Source organism: Cygnus atratus, chromosome 16, assembly GCF_013377495.2.
Source record: "Cygnus atratus isolate AKBS03 ecotype Queensland, Australia chromosome 16, CAtr_DNAZoo_HiC_assembly, whole genome shotgun sequence".
NCBI classification, from domain to species: Eukaryota; Metazoa; Chordata; class Aves; order Anseriformes; family Anatidae; genus Cygnus; species Cygnus atratus.
This window is the reverse complement of record NC_066377.1, coordinates 3,852,014-3,873,523: the sequence shown is the minus strand read 5'-3', so window position 1 is coordinate 3,873,523 and position 21,510 is coordinate 3,852,014. Positions and strand designations below refer to the sequence as shown.

The 21,510-nt window shown below is 48.5% G+C and overlaps 1 protein-coding gene across 1 annotated transcript in view; it reads right to left on the bottom strand.

The window, feature by feature from the left end:
- Nucleotides 1–19,909: 19,909 nt before the first annotated feature.
- The window catches only part of TAF4 (TATA-box binding protein associated factor 4), a 37,830-nt gene continuing 36,229 nt past the window's right edge, over nucleotides 19,910–21,510 (bottom strand). Inside the window, exon 16 of the mRNA XM_035547953.2 lies at nucleotides 19,910–21,361. Coding sequence (XP_035403846.1) covers nucleotides 21,194–21,361 — 168 coding nt within the window. The 3' untranslated portion in view covers nucleotides 19,910–21,193. The remainder of the gene's footprint in view (nucleotides 21,362–21,510) is intronic.

The window sequence follows — 21,510 nt, the reverse complement described above, 5'->3', positions numbered from 1 at the left end:
TTGCTTTTCCAGCAGCAATAGGAGGAGTGAAAAAGGCACACAGCCATTGCTCAAATCCCTCCTAGCATTTACATGCCAATAGCAAGACAGGTGGAAAGTAGAACTAGTAAACTTTTTTAAGAAGGCTTGTTTTGTTGTTTCTTGGATTTTGTTTTTGTTTTTGATTTTTTTCATCTAAGAAAACCCTCTAGCCCCTTTCATTGAAAAAAAATAAAATAATAATTTGCACATTTTTAAAAATCATTTTTTAATGAAGAGGCAAAATTTGCATTGCATTAAGTGAGTAGCAGTTCAAGGTGCAGAATAATTCACTGTCAATCTCGGGAAGCCTTCTGTGGAGGGTAAATAAGCCTCGTGCACAGCCGGTTTGGTGTAAGCTGTCATTGCAGCCGATGCATCAGTCAGGAGAAAAACATAACGTTGGCGGATCTCTGAATACATAAATAAAAGATGCTTACCACTTGCCATCAGCAAAAAAAAATAAAATAAAAAGTAAGGCTGCCTTTCTAACTCCCCCCTTCCCCCCCTTATCTATATTATTTCTGTTTGAAGCATAAATTCGGTTTTCGGCATCTCTGCTTTCAGAAACCCGGACGGGCCCTGAGGAGAGGGGGAAGGGATGGAAAAACCAGGGGGAAAGTTTGGCAAAGCCGAGGAAATGCCAGCACGGCATCCTCCTCCCGTGGGTGAGCCCCAGCATTTCGTCACTTTGGCATTTCAGCATTTTTGGCGTTTTGGCAGTGGCTTTGGTCCCGTCAGGGTGCAAGAAGCAGGTTACGGTGCGGGGCTGGCAGGGGAGGCTGAGCCCACCATGCACCCCCAGCCCTCCAGCACTCGACCTGTCAGTTCTCAATCACACCCCTGGCAGCGCCGGTGTCGCAGTGGAACGCGGCAAATTGATTTGCCGTAAGTCATATTTACTATCTCAGCCATAAATGTGTCAAACCCAATCTTTTTAACTGTAAATAATGCCAGAATTTCCCCCTTTTTAGCAGCCTCCACTACAAAACCTCCAGCAGCGAGCTGGAAGAGCTGTATTAAAGTGTGGAGGTGTCGGGGTCACGTTTACAAAACTGATGTGATTCAGACAAGTTTTGCTTCATCCTGCAGCTCTTTCATCCTTCAGCACGTGGGGTATTTGCACACCCGATGATTTGCACACACAGCAGCTACCTGAGAAGGCATCATTTTGGGAGGATTCAATAAAAGCACAAGTCTCTGAGACCTGCTGGCTCTTTCCCCATGTCCTGGGTATCACCAGCCTTTTTTTTATTATTAGAAAAACAATGGAAATCAGATGCTTGCAAGGTGGAAGCTGGGACCTGGTACTAACCTGGAGCATCATCATTTGTTCTGCTTTTCATAGACCCTCCAGCCTCGATTTACCATAATTAATGACATTCAGGAGGCAACACCTCCAGCAATGCAGGGCACATCAGGCTCCTTCTCAGGGAACAGTGCTGGGGGACACCCAGCTCCAAACACATCCCAAATCTGACCTTTTCCCGCAGGGGCATCTCCCAGAATAGCAACCAAAGCACAGGAATGTGATTGCGGGGCTGAGAGAGAGAAAACCCTAAGAAGGAGCCTGAGCCCCCTGTCCTCCCCCTGCCTATGTAAGCAGCAGAGGGAAACATCTCCCCCCGCCCCGTTACCTCCTCGCTGTCTGCCAGAAGCACCTCAGCAGCGCTCCTCACCTCCCGCTCCCTTTGTCGCGCTCTTTTCTCTTCCCATCACTCTCCTGTCTCCTCTGACAGGATCAAAGCTCTCCATCAAAACCCATCTAGTTAATACCAGACAATCATCCCCATTTCCATGGAGCTGCACCAGGAAATCGGGCCGTGCAGCTGCAGGAGCCCTTCCCAGCCTCTTGCCGTCCCGCGATCACCACCAGCTGAAGAAAAACGTCTGAACCCGCCCAGCCGAATGAGACCCAGGCCTGGAGGAGGTGTCTTGGTGGCACCTCCAGCTCTCTGCAAACCCAGCCCCAAGCTGAGGAGCCCTCTGCCTCCATCAGGAGCCCTGTCCCAACCACCACCCATGGCCATCGTCACCAGCTGCCCCACCAGGCTGTCCCACCAAGGCGCTTGTTCTCCCAGCAAAGGCCACATTGGGACAGGGTGACCTGGCACAGGCCTGCTCCTCCTGCAGCCCCAAGCCACGCTTTCACCTGGCCCAAGCTGAATTCCTCTGGGCTTAACATACGTTGTGGCAGGATCCAGGTTTCTTCTGCTGTTCCACAAATGCTGGGGCAGAGCCAAGCCTCCAGTATAAGTGCAGGAGGCGTCGATCCCACCCGGCTGTCTCGCTGCGCAGTGCTTGTGCTGGCGGTGCTGTAGGCACGAGCATCCTGCGGCTGCCGTGGAGCCCCTCCAGCTGCCTCAAATCTCTAACGCACCACCAGGGGCATCCTGGTGGCTGCGGGACTGATCCTGCTGAGTATAGCAGGAGGCCGAGTTCCCCAGGCGAGCCTCCTCCTGTTGCACGCAGATCTCTAAGCGCCATCCCACCACGCTTGGCCAGCAGCCCCAAATCCTGCTTCAAAGCCCAAACCGATGGCAGCAGCACTCCCCATCCGCCACCCACCTGCAGCTTCCCCATGCTATTAAATTGCAGGAGCCACAGACAGAATTTTGCCCTGGAAATCAGAAATAAGGGCACCGCTTTGTGAACTTCCAGCTCGCTGGAGCTTTAGCTGATCATTAAAAGCCTGCATCCTTTCAAGCCGAGCACAAACCTCCCACTTGCCATGCTAGAAACCAGAAAGCATGCAACAGAGACAGCAATTAGGAACAATTGCCACATAGACAGAAAAATAATTGATCGGTGCTTCTTCTGACGAGCCCGGCGTTGGGAGCGGGCTCCCTGTCCATCCCTGCGGTTTCAATATTTTCCACAGCTTCACACTGGGGTAGAATTAAAAAAGGTCTGCGTAGGGTTCTGCTTGCTAAATATTGACAGGCGGTGAATACCAGAAAGCCTTGGGAAGAGCACTCAGCCCAGGTGAGAGGGACAGGGTCTTTTGTGCTGAGCTAAGGGAGGCCTCACTGCTGCAGTGGCCTGTACATGCCTCCAGCCTCACCGGCCTGACGCTGCAGGTGCAACATACCGGCTCATTTCCCGATCACTGAGCTGCGCAGGGTCCCTACAGGACCCTCCATGGACTCTGAGATTTTTAAGAAATGGGCCATTTATATTACCACTGTTTTTTACACTCAGCGGTGTCAACACGTTTGTAATGCAAACGCCTCAGCAGACCTCCTCAACCTCCCTGGTAGAGCTCCCTGACCCCTCAGCAGAGCTTTCTGACCCCTCGGCAGTGCTTTCTGACCATCAGGTTTAGGGCTCCTCACCCTGAGCCAAGGCAGTTCTGATCTCAAACGAAGCTCCCTGCTTCCCTCTGCTGCGCCAGCCCGGAGCCAGCCAGCTGCAGCCCGGCCAATGCACATGGCAGGGTGCTGAGACCTGAACAAAGCCTGAGTATTGGGGCCCAGCGACAGCAAAGCCTTTCTTTAAATCAAATTAGGAAGACGGACCCTTCCTTCCACCCACTAACCAAGTTTTAAGTACAAGGATAATGTCTGTTGCAAATTAAAAAGAAAAACAAAGGGGAGATAGTGGCGGTGGATATAAGGTGGCGATGAGGGAACAGCCTGCTAGGAAGCTTGATTCAATTTGGACTGCGAATTACATGCTTATCTACCCTTTTTTCACGGTAATTGGAAATTTCACAGCTTTCCAGGGTTGGGCCACAGATGACTGCAGAGGTTCCTGCTTCCAGGGGGCCCAGAAACCACACTACAGAAGAGCTGTACCTAGGGGGGACACCTGGGTCTTGCTCCGTCCCCAGATCAGTGTGGACACAAGGATTCAGTGTGGTTCCAGCCACCCCAGAGTCCGACAGCGAGGACGAGGCCGTGCAGTCATCCAGATGGGACTTCACCTGCCAGGAGGAGACGAGGAGAGCAGCGAGGCCTACTGCTTGCCAGCAGCCCCGCGCCTGGCATCGGCCACACGGCTGAGAAGCAGCATCGTGCAAACACTAATTAACTCCGTTCTGACGCAGGCTGAGCTTCATAAGCCTGGCTCTGCCATGTTAGCGCTTCTTTTCTGTCATACAGTTGGGTGTTATTGTATTAAGGGGAGAATGAACATGGGTAAACACTAGAAGGATTAATGGGGCCATGTTAGATGCACTAAGTGTGTAGAGCAGTTAATACGTTAGACTGCTTTCATATAATTTTGCATGTTAGTATATAATCAGACATAAATCCTATATGTAAAAGAGGCGCTACAGAAGAAAAGCACTTGAAAGTTGCTTATAGTTTTGTTCCATACAGACAGCACTGATCTCCAAAAACATGGGCATTTCAAGGTGCAAATGAGCCTTTCCTGCCTCTTACAGGCTTTTCTAGTGTTTTGACTTTGTGTAAGCAAGGTTAAAGAAGGTGTGATAGGCATTTAATTATAAACACACTGAATTCCTTTGACAAGTTCAAATGAGAGTTTGCCTAAGCAAGAATCATTTCAATCCCAGCACAGAGCCACAGCATGCTCTGAACCATGCACAGGGAGGTGAAAGCAGAATAATTTAAGTAAGAAAGAGTCAGGGAAAACAAATCCTTTGACTGCAAAGTTCAGCATGGAGAGCTGCTGTTTTTATACAAAGCTACTGGTCTTGGGAAGGGAGCGGGAGGAAGAGTTTGCAGATGCAGTGAGGGAGAAACACCGAAAATTTGCTCAGAAGTCCGAAACACAGACCCAAATTAATAGAGTGCGAGAGCGAACGCTTGGGTGAGTGCTGCAAGAAATAGCCTCTGAATTTTCAGCCTGAATTTTTAAATGAACTCACCTCATTTAGGCTTGTGCCTCTCTTTGCATTCACTTTCCATGAATATTCAAGCAGAGCAGAGAATTCGCTGGCAGGAATATTAGCAAAAGCGGTGCCAATATCAGAGCGTATATTAGCCAGCACTGGAACACATTCACAGAAAAGTGCATTTCAGCCCCGTAATTGCATTCAATGGCGCCCGCTCAGCAGGGCTGGCAGCGCCGGGGCTGCTCCTGGGCACCAAGCGGAGGGAGCCACAGCCGAAGGGTGCAGAAACCAGGGACAGGGGGAAAGGAGGCAGAAAATTGGGTGGCAGAAGCGAGGAGGGAATAGTCCCATGGTGGTGGCACCGGGAGGCGGTGGGAGATACAGTCCCCACCACGGGATGGGGCTGGGCACCTGACCGACCCATCGAGAGACTGGTAATATTAACGAAGATGAAACCCAGTGGGTTTTTAGCAAATCCCATTCTCCTTAGGTGGGAAGGGAGCATGTTTGTCCCCCCACGGCAGCAGTAACTTATTAATGCCCTCGGTGCCTTTTGCCTGACTCACTCCAATTTCTTTATCCAGCCAAGTGTTACATGGAAATGCAAACCGAAAGCCATGAAAAATGCCGCGTGGGACAGGGCTACACCAGGGGTGCTGGATATTAACAGGGATGGGCATGCTCAGAAAACCCCACAGACATGGGGGTGCCTATAAGAGCTATCACAGCACAGCTGGGGAGTAGAGCTGAGCCCCCTGCCTGCCGCTGTGGGTGGCAAAAGCCCTTCTGGGGTGCAGATGTGGAGCTCCAAGAGCTCAGTGAGCACCAGGGAACATCTGCAGAAAGCTGCAGAGGTTTCCTGCCAAGCAGAGTATTGCAGGGGCAATCCAAAAGTTCTTGCAGCATTTATAGAAAGGGAGCCATGGAGCAAAATTCAGGGGAAACCCAATATCAGCCTTCAAGCATGGGATTTGACCCACTCAGAGCCCAGCTCTCCTCATCGGCCATCTGAAAACATTCCTCACTGCAGCAGGAGGAGGGCTCGTCCACCACTCCCTTTCTTGGCAATGTCCATATATCTCAGGAAGCCTACAGCCGATGAAATACGTGACATGCCAAGGGAAGTGGCACTGAACATATGGCTCTGCGGTGTAATATATTCAGAGAAGTCTGATTTAAACGTAGAGGAGAGGTAGGTGGAGGTCCTACAATCTGCTTAGGGGAAGCCATGCCCTTCAAAGGATTTTGAGGTTATTTGTGACTAAACCAGATGCGACACCAAGCTGAGCTCAGTGATGCCGGTGCTGGGAGCATGGGGATGACATCAACAAAAGCTAGATGAGATGCACCTCTTTTGGGCATTTTGGGACCACCAGGCTCAGGTCGGGCTTTCCCCCTCTTCAGAGGTTGGGGAGCAAGGCACCCTATTCCCACTGTGGATACAAGGCTGGACCAATGCTGAGCAGCTTCCAGGGCTTCTTTTGAGCTCCCATATCTTGAAAGAAAAGCATCACGAGACCGTGTGCTACATCCCTAACAGCCCCTGTGCTGGCTGCTGCTGCAGGAGCAAGCTGATGCTGAGACCCCAGCCAGCAGCACGGACGTGCCGCTCTAATGCAGGGTACCCATGCAAGGTTCAAAAAAAATAATTAGTTAGACTAGTTTAAAACAAACCCAGCAGCGTTCTGCTGGTTGGATGACCTTAATTAGACTATAAAGTGGGAAAAACGTTAATAGGAAATGATGCCTGCCTGCAGGTGATGACTAAAATGTATTGATCTCTAAGTACCAAGCTGGCAACTCTTTGTTTGGAGGAAAATGTATGATTAGAAGCAGTCCAGCAGTAAATACAGGGCAGCCCCTAATTCATCTGCTGGTACAGGTTAGTCAAGCAAGCGTCTGCATTTAGTGCAGGACCAACAGCATGATGTTATGGGCCAGCTTTGTGTATAATACGATATAATTGCCCTTCCCGACCTCAAAGTGTGGATCTGTTCATGTCCTGGGACTGAGGTGAAGAGAGATTTACTTGTAAAATTGCACTTTAACCCACAGATGCCAAAACGGGGAGGCTGTAGCTCACCTACCTGTGTCAAATATAGATTGTACCTTATGTTAGGAGCACTCCCTGAAAATTTCGTGCAGTTGCTCACTGGTAGAAATGCAGTCACTGCTTCCTCACTGCACACTCAAGTGGCCTCGGAGCCAGGAGGGACATTGCAATGTGCACCTGGGGGTGGATGGACCCACGTATTTAAGACTTGCTCATTGCTAGGCTGGCTATAAACTGACTCTCCGGAGAGCCCAGGAGTTCATTACCGGTGTCATTCACTACAAAAGCAATTGCATTTTCTGGGGCACGGCTGCGAGGAGGCGATGGTGAATCTCAGCCAGCGGAGAAACCAGGAGGGTCTCAGCTCCTTCTTAATTCGCATGCATCCTCTCCTCCACCCTGCGCAGCTCGGGAAGAGATTTCCCCCACAAAACACCTTCCTGCCTATTAGCATGCGTCCTGCAACGCGCCGCAGTTTTGTTCCATTTGCACTTAATGGCGCCGTGATTGCTGGAAGCATCTGAGCGCCGCGGCCCCTTGTTTGCTGGCAGCGGATGCGTGTCCCAGGGGAGCGAGCATTTGCAAAGAGGGAGGGAAGTGAGTGGGGAATTTATTTTGTTGTTTCTACCATTTAAGTAAAGTCATTTTCTCAACCACACAGCTGAGGAAGTCAGAAACTCTTGGCAAAGGAGTCAACAGCAAGCAGGATTTCTTTCGCTGTTCAATATTTATGCCTTTCCACGTTGCCCATATTCGCAGGGCATTTTGCAGGAACATGCTGCTCCATTTTTCTGAGCCGGAGAGGATTTGGAGGGCAAATGCCCTGCAGCGAGCTGCAAGCTTCCCCTTACTGGAATTAGGAAACAAAACCCTTGACATCTCATGGCAGGCTGATCTTGCCCTCCGCACCAGGACCTTTGTTGGGCACAGACATCCTGAAGCACAGAGCTCCAGCCATCCTTTGTGTTCTGTTCACATCAGGGCACCATCACACCCCCAGCAGCAGTGTTGGTGCTGGTGGGGGCACGGAGGTGTGATCTCGGCTGGTTCCACACCGGAAACACTCAAAACATTTACCAGGTTCAGCTTCTTTTTAGCTCACACACCAGGAATAACTCTCCATGAGCTGGCCCATTCCCATCTTGTTTCTAAGTCGCCGGTGTCCATCCGACTGGCCCTTCCCCACCTGCAGCTCCCGCAGAGCTGGCCAACAGTGCCACCCACCTGCACCCTGCACCGCGCTGCCAGCCCTGTCTGCAGCCCCGCTGAGAGCCGAGAGCCCGGCACCAACCCTGGGACGAGAGCAAGCATCGCATCCACACCTCAGCTACAGGCTACGAGCGGGGAACCTGGACCGGTGTCCAGTGTCAGTATGCTTTCAGTCCATCACACCCCTCCTGTCCACCCTTGTTCAGGCTGTAGTATTGTTTTTACACGACGCACGCCTGTTGTAGGATGCCTTTTAAGGCAATTCTCTGCAGAAGTGTGTATTAGATTTCTCTCCGATTCATGCTCGTTTCGGTATCAGAAGCATGTTATCATACGCCAGATGGAGCCAAATAAAAACACCACGAGTGCTGGAGTATACTGATGTGAGAGATATATAATAATTAGGATGTGCTGTAAAGCTATTAAGGCTGCAAATCTGAAGAATCTATTATATTTTCTCCATTTCTATTTCCACAACATTTCTCAAAACACAGTGACAACTAGCAACGTTAGCATTCAAATACATCTTTTCCAGGCGCACACAGACTGTAATACCAGTGTTATTTATCCCGGTGTGACTCAGTGTGTCTGATTTAGCAGAACTAAAGCAAAGTCCTTTTCCCAGGTATGGATATGCCAGGACCTGGTCTGATCCTTCCCCACCAGCGGGTGCAGGAGCAGCAGAGCATCCGCGCTACAAGGACAGGCAGGGACAGAGGGACAGCAGCCAGGGATAAAATTTCTGAAGGTGGAAGTGCCACCAGCAGTGATCGATGTGTCCCATCCCCCCCAGCAGTTTAAGGTTCAGCCTGTTTGCTAGCCATGGGAACACAAAGGCTGTCCGGCCTCAGAGCAGGCTGTGGCGTGACGAACAGGACCTGCAATAAGCAATAAGCACCGGACACACGACTGCTGCTCCTGGCCCCGCTGTCCGAGCGGCTGAGCACCCACCACCTGCACAGCCTCCTGGGGACCTTGGCAAACGCCATTTTACGATTTTTTTTACTGGTTCACCCGGTCCTTCCCTCCTCCCTGAATGTTTTTTCTTCATGTGTGCAGGTGGGAATGCTGCAGCCAACCCCCTGCGGCCGCAGCAGCAGCGAGGCGAGGCTGTGTTGGTGCCTGAGAGTCTCTGGGCTTTGTGCTGCACCTGCCAGCGTGGTCCAAACCCCTCCAAAATGGCTCTCGCAGATGGCCGGACCCGCGGCCGAGCCCCAGGACTGACAGTGGGTTGGGAAAGCTGAAGGAAGCGCACGCAGGTTGGGGTTGCTCCTCCGCAGAAACGAGTGGCTGCAGCAAGCAGCCCGGCCCCCTGCGCTGCCCTCCTGCGTTTGGGGTGCAGCTGAAGCAGAAAGGTTCGCTTTGGGTTGATTTTGGTTTTAATAACCTGAAACACGGCAATGAATCGTGGCTCTCCCAACACTGGGCTCCGCTGTGGCGGGGCCATACAGGCAGAGACGGCCCTTCCCGAACGAGCTCACAGCACGATTCGGGTAGGGAGACAGAGAGGAGAAAAGCACGCCAAAATCCTGATTTTCTCACTCTTCCCACCAGCTGCTTTTTGCTATTTGTCAGGTTCAGGGCCCACCTAAGCTCACCGGCCCCTCTTTGCTCACGTAAATAACCGGCCGCAATTAGCTTGCAAACAGCCCCAGCGTTTAATCACACGCTTGACCTCCTCCACCTCCTCACGCACTGCAATCTCCGAGCATTTCATTATTACCCAAGATTATTTATTTTATGTGACTCCCCACTTCAGCCCCGCTGGTACCGCATTAACGTCAGCGACACGAGCCCGCCCCGCTTCCGCCGGCCCGCTGCTCCCGTCCCGCAGCCTCTGAGCTGCTAATTAACTCTCCATTATGATTTTTAGCAAAGAAAAGCAATATGACACAATTCAATTAAAATGACAAAAGGAGGGAAGAAATGACATGTGTTTCCCCTGGTGGTTTTTTTTTTTTCCTTTATTCTAGGCAGAGGATGAGCCCATTTCTCTGCATCATCAGTGCTGGGGGTGCGGGAAAGCCTTTGCATGGGCAGGGCTGGCGCTGGCCCTCGGTTTCCCTGGGGAGAAGCTCTATGACCCCTCTGATCAGCACCCTGAAAGCCTCTCCTGGGTCATCGTGGGGGCCCCCCAGCCCTGACCGCCCAACCCCAGGCCCCTTCTCTGTGCAGGGAAGCCCCCAGGGCCTTTTCCCGCAGGTCAGGGATAACGTACTGGGGAAGGAGTGCTGACACCGCCTGTTCTGGAAGCACTGGATGGAGGTTTTTTTCCTACCTGTTTAATTAAACATGTTAAGAAACTGCAAGGGGGAGTTTATTGGATTTTTTTCCCCTTTTCAATGCACTGGAGCTCATTAAAAAATAAAGGGGGGGGGGGGTGTTTGCTGCAAACACAGCTTTCAAATAAGTCTTAATTTAAATAATTAAACGGGCAGCATTTATTTTCCTTGTCGTTTTTATTTCCTTACCAGCTTCCTTGTCAGTTTAGCTCAGATTTAAGGGGCTTTGCAGCGATGGAGTGGGTGCAAGGCAAGGAGGGGGTGAGGTGGAGTGCAGCGCGATGAGCACCAGCCCCTGGCAGTGGCTCCAGGAATTCAGCACACGCAGCCAAGGCGGGTCAGGATGGTCCCAGCCCACCTCTCCTGGACAAGGTTTCTGCCCTGATAGGACACAACGTCCTCTCTGCTTGCTGGTCTGCAATGACTGCAGTGAATTAAGCATCCGTCCCTTTTCCTGCAACTGCAGCCAAGCCTCCGGAGTTTGTGTTTTTGGTTTTTAAAGAGCTCTGGGATACATTAGATGGGATAAAAATTTTATAAGGGAAACATTATATACACTTTTATACATATAACCCTCATGTTTCAGGCTAAAAGGCACCTTCTAACTGCCTGGGGTGAGAAGGAAAGTCCTCCACTGGGCCCATTAGAACCTAATTGTTTGTTATGGATGCTATATGCTGCCCTATATATTTCTACAAAACCTCCAAACTTTCCTGACAAAAAAAAAAAAAAAAGGCATCAGCAGCCTGATTTTTTCATCCTTTTGACTCCCATCTCAGTTGGGGCTGCCTGCAGGCTGTGGCTCTGAAGAGTCTGAAAAGCCTGTGCTCTTCCCCACAGCCACACGTCCCCCTTGGTTGTGTCATTTGTCCATCATCAGCCTTCATCGCCAGCCCTGGCAGGCTGTGAGTGCGCAGCTCTGACAGCACAAGCGTGGCACCGCTCAAACAGCCCTGCGAGCGGCAGACAAGCAATTCTCAGGAATCCCTGTTTTAGTAACAGCTCTTTCCAAACGCCATCCTATAGACGAGAAACCTGAGCTACGGAGGTGGCTGGTGGCCACCCGCAGCTGTGACAGGCTGGCACTGGGCTGGGACACACCACGGGGTCCTGGATCCCTCTCCGGCCACCAAAAGCCCCCAGTCCTGCAGTCTTTGCAAAGCTGGTATTTGGTAGCTACACAGGGAAGGTGCTAATGAAGTTCCTCCAGCAGCAAGTGGCCAAGACCCAGGATTTTGGGAGCCTTCCCCCAGCAGGTCTTTGGAGGGGAGAGCTCGGCCCCTGGGGACTTGACCCCTGGACCCTGGCCCACGGGCACCAGCCCTGCTCTGCTCTACCTGCCCCTGGCCAGCAGGAAAGTCACCAAAATCTCCCTCTCCGGTGACTTACAGAGCCAATGTAAGGCCATTTCCACTCTTAGAAGCATTTCTTCCTCTCCAAAGCTCAATCTGCCTCTTCCTTCAAGGTGGCAATTCTAGACCTCATTCTCTCATGGAGGTGGCCCCGCAGGAGCTTTGGTGCTTACCCAAGCAAGTCAAGGGTCAGCATGAAGCAAAGCATGCAGAGAAAGCAGAAAATATGCTGAAAGCAAGATGCCGTCACTTGTCTTTCCCAATGGAAAGCACTACAAGGTTGAGGTTTTGTAACCTCTCGTCGACCTCCTATGGAAAAAAACAGCATCACCTTCACGAGCTAAACCTCCCTGACCTCATGGGAGGGGAGACATGGGCACTGCTCAGGGCAGGCAACAACATCAGCCACATGGAGATGAACTTGCACCCATGAGCGCAAGGAAAGGCCCACGTCACCGCTGTCCTTCTCCACTGCCGCCCTTCACGAAAACACAGCCTGTTTTTCCTATTAGCAATTGCAGTCAGCTAATACCTTTACCTTTGCATTGTGAATGGTGTCACATCTCCTAAGTGTCTTAAAGTAATACTTGATGATATTCTCTCCCTCAGTAAACATATTGATTAGATTACAAATAAGATTACCACTAAACATGGCCCTTTGCAGAGAGCAAGGCAGCTCTTCTGCTTCCTCCTGTCAAGTAGGTTGGAGTTTATTTGTTGCAAAAGCTCTTGATTATTGTGATTTAATGTGACTCTGCTCTTCCTCTCCCCCACAGGGACATAGAACAATTAGAGGCCGCATTTTGGGGTGATTATAACACACCTTGGGGGTGTTCGCAAGGCAAAAAGCTAAAGAGCAAAGGACTTAACGACCTAGAAAACACAACGATTCCCTGACACTGCGCTGCCCTTGGGGTGGTTTGACCTGGAATCGATGCGGCGGTTGGGGCCGGGACACAGCGGCACTGGCAGCCGGGGCTGAGCCAGCCCTGGAGCTGTGGGGGGCCATGAGGGTGTGCTTGGGAGATCTGCAGCAGCCCCAGCTCCTGCAGCAATGACGGGGTGGGCATCCATGGAGAGAGGCAGCAGGGCCAGCTTGCCCCTTCGCTTGCTGTGAGCGGTGTGGATGGATGGGACCGAAGGGGGCTCACCCCACTGCCATCTCGCCCTCGCCAGGGACCACATCGGTGATGGCAGAGTGGCTCCATGCCCACCTCTCCTCAACGCAGCATCCCACAGCAATGGGCGAAGTGGGAGAAAATGCCCCGTGTATCAGCTCAGTGCAGATTAACTGGGATTTAGGGCCAAAGGGAGCCCAGCTGAAACAGGGACAAGCAGGAGACCTGCAGAGCAGTGCGTGTGGCCTCCCGTGGCTCTGTGCATGGGTGTCCTGCCAAGGGGCAAAGCCACGGTGATGCCAACCCAGTGGTGATGCCAATCCAGCCGCTCCCAACACCCGGCAGTGCTTATAAATCCCATTCGTGAGATATTTGGCATTTTCTACCTCCAGCAGCCACAACTCCTGGTTTCAGCTTACCCCGGCCCTCTTCAAAAGGATCTTGCATCAAGCCTTACAGATTTGTAACTTGTAGAAATCATAGCACTTGAAAGAAGAAGGGAAATTAAAAAACTGTGGTTAAAATGTTGATTCAGTGTGTACTCTGCTTTTTGACACTGATTTTCTTACATCTTGCCTTCACCAGAAGTTCCCTTTGAACAGCTGTGTCCCGTTTTGTAAACGGTTCTAAGCTCCCAGCACGCTTTCTTCTGCACCTTGACTAATTCCCCCAGCTTGTAAGAGCGCTTGCACTTGTAAGCTCACAGACATCTGCTACACTCGGGGACTGTGCCCTCCAAAAAAGCCTTAAATACATAAATAAATAGTCTGGGGCAGTCGTTCTGATCAAAGCCAGCTGAAGCACACAGGGATGTCCTCATTATTTATTATAATTTTTTTAATTGCAGTTCTCTCTTTTTTTTTTTTTCTTACCCCGTCGACTAAATTACACCCACCCTTTCTCCCCTTCCCGGTTGATATTATTTAGCGCTCAGCAAATGAATAATTTAGAGTTTGCGTTGAGCAGAGACGCTCCCCTCCCACTGTGGCCGGTGCATGCTGCAGGGCCGCTCTCGGGAGTAGGGGTGAGGAGGGCCGGGCCTGGCAAGGCCAAGCCGGGCCAGGCAAGGCCAAGCCGGGCAGGACAGGGCCGGGCAAGGCCAAGCCGAGCCAGACAGAGCCGGGCAAGGCCGGTCAGAGCCAGGCAGAGCCGATCTGAGCCAGTCAGGGCCGATCCGAGCCGGGCAGGGCCGGGCTCTCGGCGTGGCCGGGCTCGCAGCTCCACCTGCCGCCCGCCGCCATCAGCTCGCCTGAGCGCGGCTCTCCCCGGCCCTCCCTCCCCACAGGGGCTTGGGAAGGGATAACGGCGCCTTATTAATGAGATAACAGCAATTACAGAGCATTTCCCAGCCCAGGGGTTTCCGTGCGTTCCCCCAGCGTGATTGCAGCCGGTGGTGACGAGGCAGGAAGGGGATGCGGCCTTAATCCCATCAGATGGCAAAGGCACAGGACATGGAGCATCACGCAGCCCCCAGACCCATGGGGATTTGGGGTGGGGGCTGCAGCGTGAAAATCCTCTGTGCCCCCATGTGTGGTGTCAAAGAGGATGCAGCCCCAACCCCTGGCACAGCAGGGCTGGGACAGGCAATGATCCCACCATGGACCACACACCACAACCACCCCATCCCTTACGTGCTGCAGAACCAGCTGCCTTCGTGCCCCCCACTCCCTTTTTTATTATTATTATTATTATTTTTCCAGAAATCAGCATTTTCTTCTCCATCAGCCACAGGGCTCCACAAGCCCACTCCTGAACTCTTTAGTCCCTGCCCCAACTCCATACTGAGCCCTGGTCACTGCCATTAGGCTCCCACTGGGCATTGAGCTACTGCTCCAACCCTTTGATTGCTTTTTTCTCGTTTTCTCCCACTTTCACCCCTGCCTTTCCAAACCCAGACACGGAATGCTTTACAACAGAAGTGTTTGCTGGGTACGGAAAAACAGTAGCTTTTCTCAAAGCAGCTGTTGCACCCCCAGTCCCAGAGCAAGCATCCCACTGCACGTCTTTCATGCACAAGGATGAAACACCTGCGAAGCTCCTTGCTGCACAGTCAAAAACCATCCTCTCTTACACCTCTAAGCAGCTTTGAGCGACAACTTACACTCCCTCATTCTGCAAAATCAGCTTTAGGCAGGGCCGCGGGCGCAGCAGCCCGGCTGCCTCACACACCTGGCCCCGCAGCGGGAGGACCGAGCTTCCCTGCAGAGCAGACTTTACATATTTGCATTTTTAATTATTTTTTTTAATCAAAACTGAAAAAAAGTTTATCCTCCCTGCATTAGAGGGAAGGGTACAATGAAGTCCTGAGCTCTCTTTGCTTACTTGGCTTATTAAAGGTCCCCCAGTGCCTGTGTGTACAGGGTCAGGGTTGGGGTAGGGCAGGTCCCTGGGAGCAGGACAGCGGTGGGGTGGCTGGGGCAATGGGGTGCACAGTCACACAGCACACCCTGGCATTCCTCTGTGTCAGCAAAGCAACTTCCGAAGCTCACAAAAAAATCAGCCTGGGTCTGTTAGAAACCCCCAAGCCCTCAGTGCACAGCTCAGCGAGGCGGTGCTGGGAAGGAGAGCCCGGGCCACACATGAGCCTGGCCAGGCAGGGCTCTAGCCCCACTCACACTCACTCGATCATGCTCGCACTCACTCGATCACGCTCACGCTCACTTGATCACACGCTCACTCAATCACACTCACACACTTTCCCCTGCACTCTCCTGCTTGCTTCAGTTGCCAAGGAGACAGTGGATGCTCACACGGCCCTGCCTTTCACAGCGTGTAGGTTCCGGTTGCCCAGTTTAGCTATTGTTTTAATATCATTTATTTGCAGAGACCATGCCCAGGAGGAGCTTCTCTCCCATTTAAACCAACCAGGCCATAAAACCAGACAGCAGGTGCAGCCCCAGGCCTGTCACTCATCACTGCCCCAGCTGACTGACAAGCTGCTTATGGGGGCAAGGCCCCAGTTCCCTCCTCCCCAACCACCATCTGGGGTGGGGATGGGGCTCGCTTCCACCAGCACTCACACAACTCTTCTAGGGCTGTGCTCTGAGCAAGGATCCTGAAATAGGGGCATTAAGATTAAGAATGCACACACCAAACATACTCCTACCCTTCCAAAGGGGAAAAGCTACTATATAAAGAAAAAAAAAAAGTCAAATCACACACCTAGAGTTAATGCTGCTGTGCATAGGTATGAAAAGAGCAAAGAAATCTAATGTTCTAGGTACTTAACACTTATTTCTCCAGTGTGAATGATTAATCCCACCAAGTCTACACCTATGTGAAGATCCTTCAACCCATAACTTACCCAGAGTTTTCCCTAGTCACAGTGGAGTAAAGGAGCCTGGGCACTAAATGGTGACACTGTCAGCATCTTCATTTCCTCTTAAAGAGCCTGTATCTAAACATCACTGCATTGGGCCGTGAAGAACAATATATCTAATTTCCCAGGAGACCAATCTGCAATAATTGGGCAATGCTCCAATGTGCTTGCTTGAAATTAGAGCACCAAATGCATCATAGTAAACTAGAAAGCAACTAGAAAGCACTCGCAAGTTTTTTTTGGCAACTTAATTTTGTTATTGCATTGAAAAGTACATAAGTGCTCAAGTAAAACCATATAGTACTTTCAGAGCGCAGAGACACTGTAAAAGTGAGATTTGTTATGTATTTATGCAGTACTTTTAGAGAACCGCCGCACATATCACAGACCGAACGCTGCTCGCGTTGTTTGTACAAGTAGGCTATTGACTTCAGAGCTGGGAAACTCCCAGGAGGAAACTAAACTGGGTGCAACCCAGCTCCTTACAAAAAAATAACAGTAAATATGCTGTGCAGGAAAACAAAGGGAAAATAGACTGTGTTTCATGAGGAAAGCTATTTCTGAAGTAGCAGAACAAAAGTAAAATCAGGCAGCGGCTGCGAAGCGTGAAGCCTCCCCAGCACGCTCAGAGCTCCCACCTGCACTCCCACGTCAGCACGAGGCAACTTTCAGCAGCCACAGAAACACAAGGACTGCGACTGAATTTCTAAAAGCAAATTTTAAAGAACATACTCCCTTTCACACAGCTTGGTATGTTATTGGGTAGTCTCAGTAACACACAATAAAAGAGCGCTGGCTTGCCCCAAAGGGCGATGGGAGAAGGGGGAGCTGAGAGCAGAGCAGGTTTTGGCCACAGCGGCTTGCTGGAGGACAGGTCTGTGCTGTTAAAATACAATTTGAAGTAAATTCTTCAAATTTTACTTCACAATTTACCCCAATCTGCAGCCCAAGGGATTTTCTGACTGGGAGGACTTGTAGCCCTTGTTGGGCAAATTAAAGACAGATTAGCAAGGCAGAGCAGGAGTAGCATGCTGCCCTCCCTACCTATCCCTTCAGGGAATGAATATCCCCCAAATAAATGAGCCTGGCAACTTTTAAAGACAGGAAAATGTCACTTGCTAAATAAAATCTCCCAAAATACTGAGAAATCTTATGGAGGGTGCTGTCTACCTGACATTTTCAAAAATCAAATGATTAGGATCAACCTGTAGTACCTAAATTCCCTCTTCACACTTCCTACCACATCCTAATACAGTAGGTTGGCCTGTACTTGCCTGAGGCCCTGATATGTAAATATCCTTGCATAAACACTGGAAATCTCTACAGAGACCCTTCCCAACTCAAACACACAAGCGTAAAGGTTTGCACACTTATCTAGACACACTGGTACACGTACATAGACCAGAGGAAAACTGCTGCTGAAATTGTAACCACGGTTGTGTAACCAACCAGGTTTCTGACTTACCCCAAAAGTTAACTCTTCTCTAGCGATGGACAAATAACTGCAAACATGAGAAAATGGTCACAATGCTCACTGCATTAGACTACTCTCATACCGTTATTTTAATTTAGACAATCAGAGAAATATAGGGAAATTTCTTGGATCAAATAAAAATCTCCAATGAAATTGTGAAATTGATGGCATTTGCAGTGTTCAGGCATGCATCTTTCATTACGTATTTCAGTAGGTGCCTTGAAAGCACGTTAATTATAGAGCTCTGAAATATGAAAACCTGAATCCAGAGTGCCTTATTATATCCTAATTATTCCACTGGCTAGAAGAAGAATGACAGCAATAGTTCAGGAACGTTACAGCTACATGCTATCTAATCAAAGGTGTTAAAACAGAGATATCAAGGCTAATGCAAAACAAGGTGCAGAGCCCACCTCTAGGTCACTTGCAGAAGTGCTGGCAAACTTAGAAGCAAGAGGGAGAAGCAACACGTTGCTGACATGGGGCTGAAAGTCTAACAAATAACTGGGGGATTGCAGAGCTAGAGCCTCTGCATTGCAGAAGTCTCCCCAGCACGTACCTCCAGCTCGAGGGGTGCCAGAAGTTGCAGCACACAACCCAGGACAGGTGCTGAGAGGATGAAGAAAAGGGACAGCCTGAAGCTCGAGCCGGGTGGCAAATGAACCTTTGCACTTTGGTGGAGCTGTGCAAGCTTTGGGGCCAGGAAAAGAGCACAGCTTCTCTCTTTACAGGTCACTAACGCACCAGGTAAGTGCTGCTCTACGTACACGGTTCCTGGAAATGTCACTCCTCCTCGGTTGTGGGTTTGCTCTGGAGCATAAAGCTCCTGAGATGCTTCTAAAGGGAGTCACCATCTTTATAATTAAAAAGTAAGATCAACAGCTGAGCTGCCACAAGAACATCTCAGATGTATCCCAACAGCCACATGAGGCAGCAAGCAATCCAGCACCAATGATAGTTGAGGGCCAGTATTTCAGCCAAAAATGACATCGATTTGAACTGGAGGAGGGAGATGGGCCCTACCAGCTTCCCTCTCTAAAAGGATGACTTTTACAAGCCAGGAAAAAATTGTGCAGAGTGAAGAGCTGATTGTGCACTTAAGAAGATATTATTTAAAACCAAGTGCTACTACCTCTACTGCACAAGGAACACACAGTATAGCATGCCATGTAATAACTTCAATTTTTCAGACATGTCTTAGCCTCCTCTTGTTATTGGAAGCAACATTTGAAGGCCAGTTTCTTCTCAACTTACCTGCCGCAGCTTCGCAGTTAGCGTGCTCGCTTGCTGGATGGTTGGTGGTGATTAGCAATCACAATTGTTTTTTACAATTAAAGGAAGGCTATGACAATGTTTTGGCCAAAAGTCAAAGTAGTTTCTTTCCACTTAATAACATTACATAATTTCAAAGACAGTTTGGAGTTTACAAACGATTAAAATCTTCAAGTAAGTGTCACACATGATGTCAGGTGAACACATCAGTGGCGGAGCTAATCCGTTTTTTCAGCGAGACAACCAGTCTCAGGTGGACCACGTCAATGCCGGGCTGAGTGCCAGTTCACTAGCAGTGTGCTTGCTGCAGTAGCCTGTGGATAGGTTTGTCCATGTACAAGAAATAATTATCAAAATAATATGATTTTTCTATTCATCTAATAGCAGGATTGGGCCGTCAAAATTGTGATTTTTTTTTTAACTGCCCATGTAGAGGGGGAAAATAAAAAAATAAACATTCAGTACAGAGCACCAGAAATACACCTCTGACTTTCATATTAGTAATCAAAAATGCGTCCCTTATTATAATATTCATAATTGTGTTCCAAATTCTTTGTTTTATATCACATCTTCTTCTGAAACCCATTGCGGTTAACTGTGTTTGAGGGAGTAGGCTTGCCCTCAGCGAGAGGGTATTTTATTAAATCTTTACTGGATCAAAACAAAACACTCAAGATCTCTTCAAAAGGTTTCCCTGCTTAAAAAGCAAACAAAACAAAACCACTACCCATTGATCTTTGTCCAAGATCCCTAAGACAATAATGAAGTTTTAAGATTCATAAAGTTTCATACCTCCAAAACACTGACAAACAAAACAATATAAAAAACCAAAGTGCATCTTTAGGAAACAACATCCCCTCAGGTAGACTAATATTTTACTGTACCAAGAAAAATAAATCCAAGAAGAGAAAAGATTTAGAGAGAAAAATACATTAGCAAATACAGATAAATTTGTTTTTAATAAAGGAGTTAATTTTCTTTCAATCCTATATAAAACAATAGCAATTAAAAACTTCATTTTTGAAAGTAAAATATTTACATATGAACAAGTAACTGTGCAAAATTTACATGAAAAAAAATGGAAAGACAGGATTCCTAAAAGACAAAATAAAAGGGGTGTAACAGTTGTCAGGTGTTGATAAAAATACTGATCAGCATTCAGTTTACACGCAAGAGAGTTAAATTCTACCATGAGAGTTCACACAAAGAAAGCCAAAGTATTTACAGTCATAAAAGTACTATCAATAGACAATTTAATACAATAACCTCTGAAAATATAAAGAACCAATTAGTATATTTGTAATAAAAAAATAGGTACAAAGAAGGGACTTTGCTCTGGACATCTTTAAAGTAGGCCCACAGCTTGCATACAGTCTTTTAGCAAAATAATTATAGTTTACATAGCCATTTTTATGTTATGTGCCAAAAATTATGTACAATTACTGACAAAATACACCAACCATTTTTCAACACTTGATTCACACTGAGAAACAGTCTTTTGATGATTCCTCTCAACTTTGATTTTATTTAATCTAAGCTTTCACTTTAGCTAAAAAACACAGTGCAAGTAAAATATATTTATGCTGAAAAGGTTTCTCTTTTTTTCCTTTTTTTCCTTTTTTAACTTTACAGCTTTACAAACTATAGCAAATAATATGCATTTTTACAGATGCTGCTAAAACATTCAGAAGTAACCCTCCTTTATGGGATTTCAGGGCCTCTAATAAGCAATAATGTGATTAAAATTGAGGTTATGTTTAAAATTAACTGTATATCCCTCTAGATTTTGAACATTTTGGGGAAAGATAAATATTCTTAAAAAATCAGTTTGCTTTGCTAACTGACTGTTTAAAAAAAAAAAAGCTAAATGAAATGAGGTCATCTGCTGTAGACATATAATTGATTTAGTTGAATAAAACTGAACTAAAATGCACAATTAATGTCAAAACTGCTACAGGGCTGACAAAGGGTAGCTAGTTATTTGCTAAACGATTCCATCAGTCTTTATATATGGCTTGTTTGGCAAGAAGGCCACTCAATCAAGAGATGAGTTAAAATTTAATTGTCCTTTTATAGTATCCACAGGCCTTGTAAGTATCCTCACTGTTACAGAAATGTATTTCTCTTATACTGAAGAGTTTATTTATAAACAGGAATATAAAACTGTTCCATGTAAAGAGGTGGTTGTTTTTTAAACAATATCCCATTTGCTTGTTACAAAAAGGCGTAATTTGCAAATATATAAAAAATGTCCTCAGGCGGCTCTCCATCAAAAATACCTTGATCTTTTCCATTTTACTTAAGGAATGCTTTATATAGCAATAGTGAATGGCTTGTCTCTCGCTCATTTTCTAAACAAAATATGAGGTCCCTGAGGTTCACCCGCGTTATCCTTTGTCGCGTAAACTGTCTGGTTGTTCCAACTCCAGAGCTGCCTGGGACTGCTGCATTTGAACCAGATCCCTGTGAACGAGAAGAGCAGAGAAATCAGGACTTGGTAATGCCCACAGGTACTCCAAAACTGTTCAGAGAAAACACGTGAGGTAAAAACTGACTGACTATGTCCAGGAGGCTAGCAAACAGTGTATGCTACCAGATTACAGACTTCATTT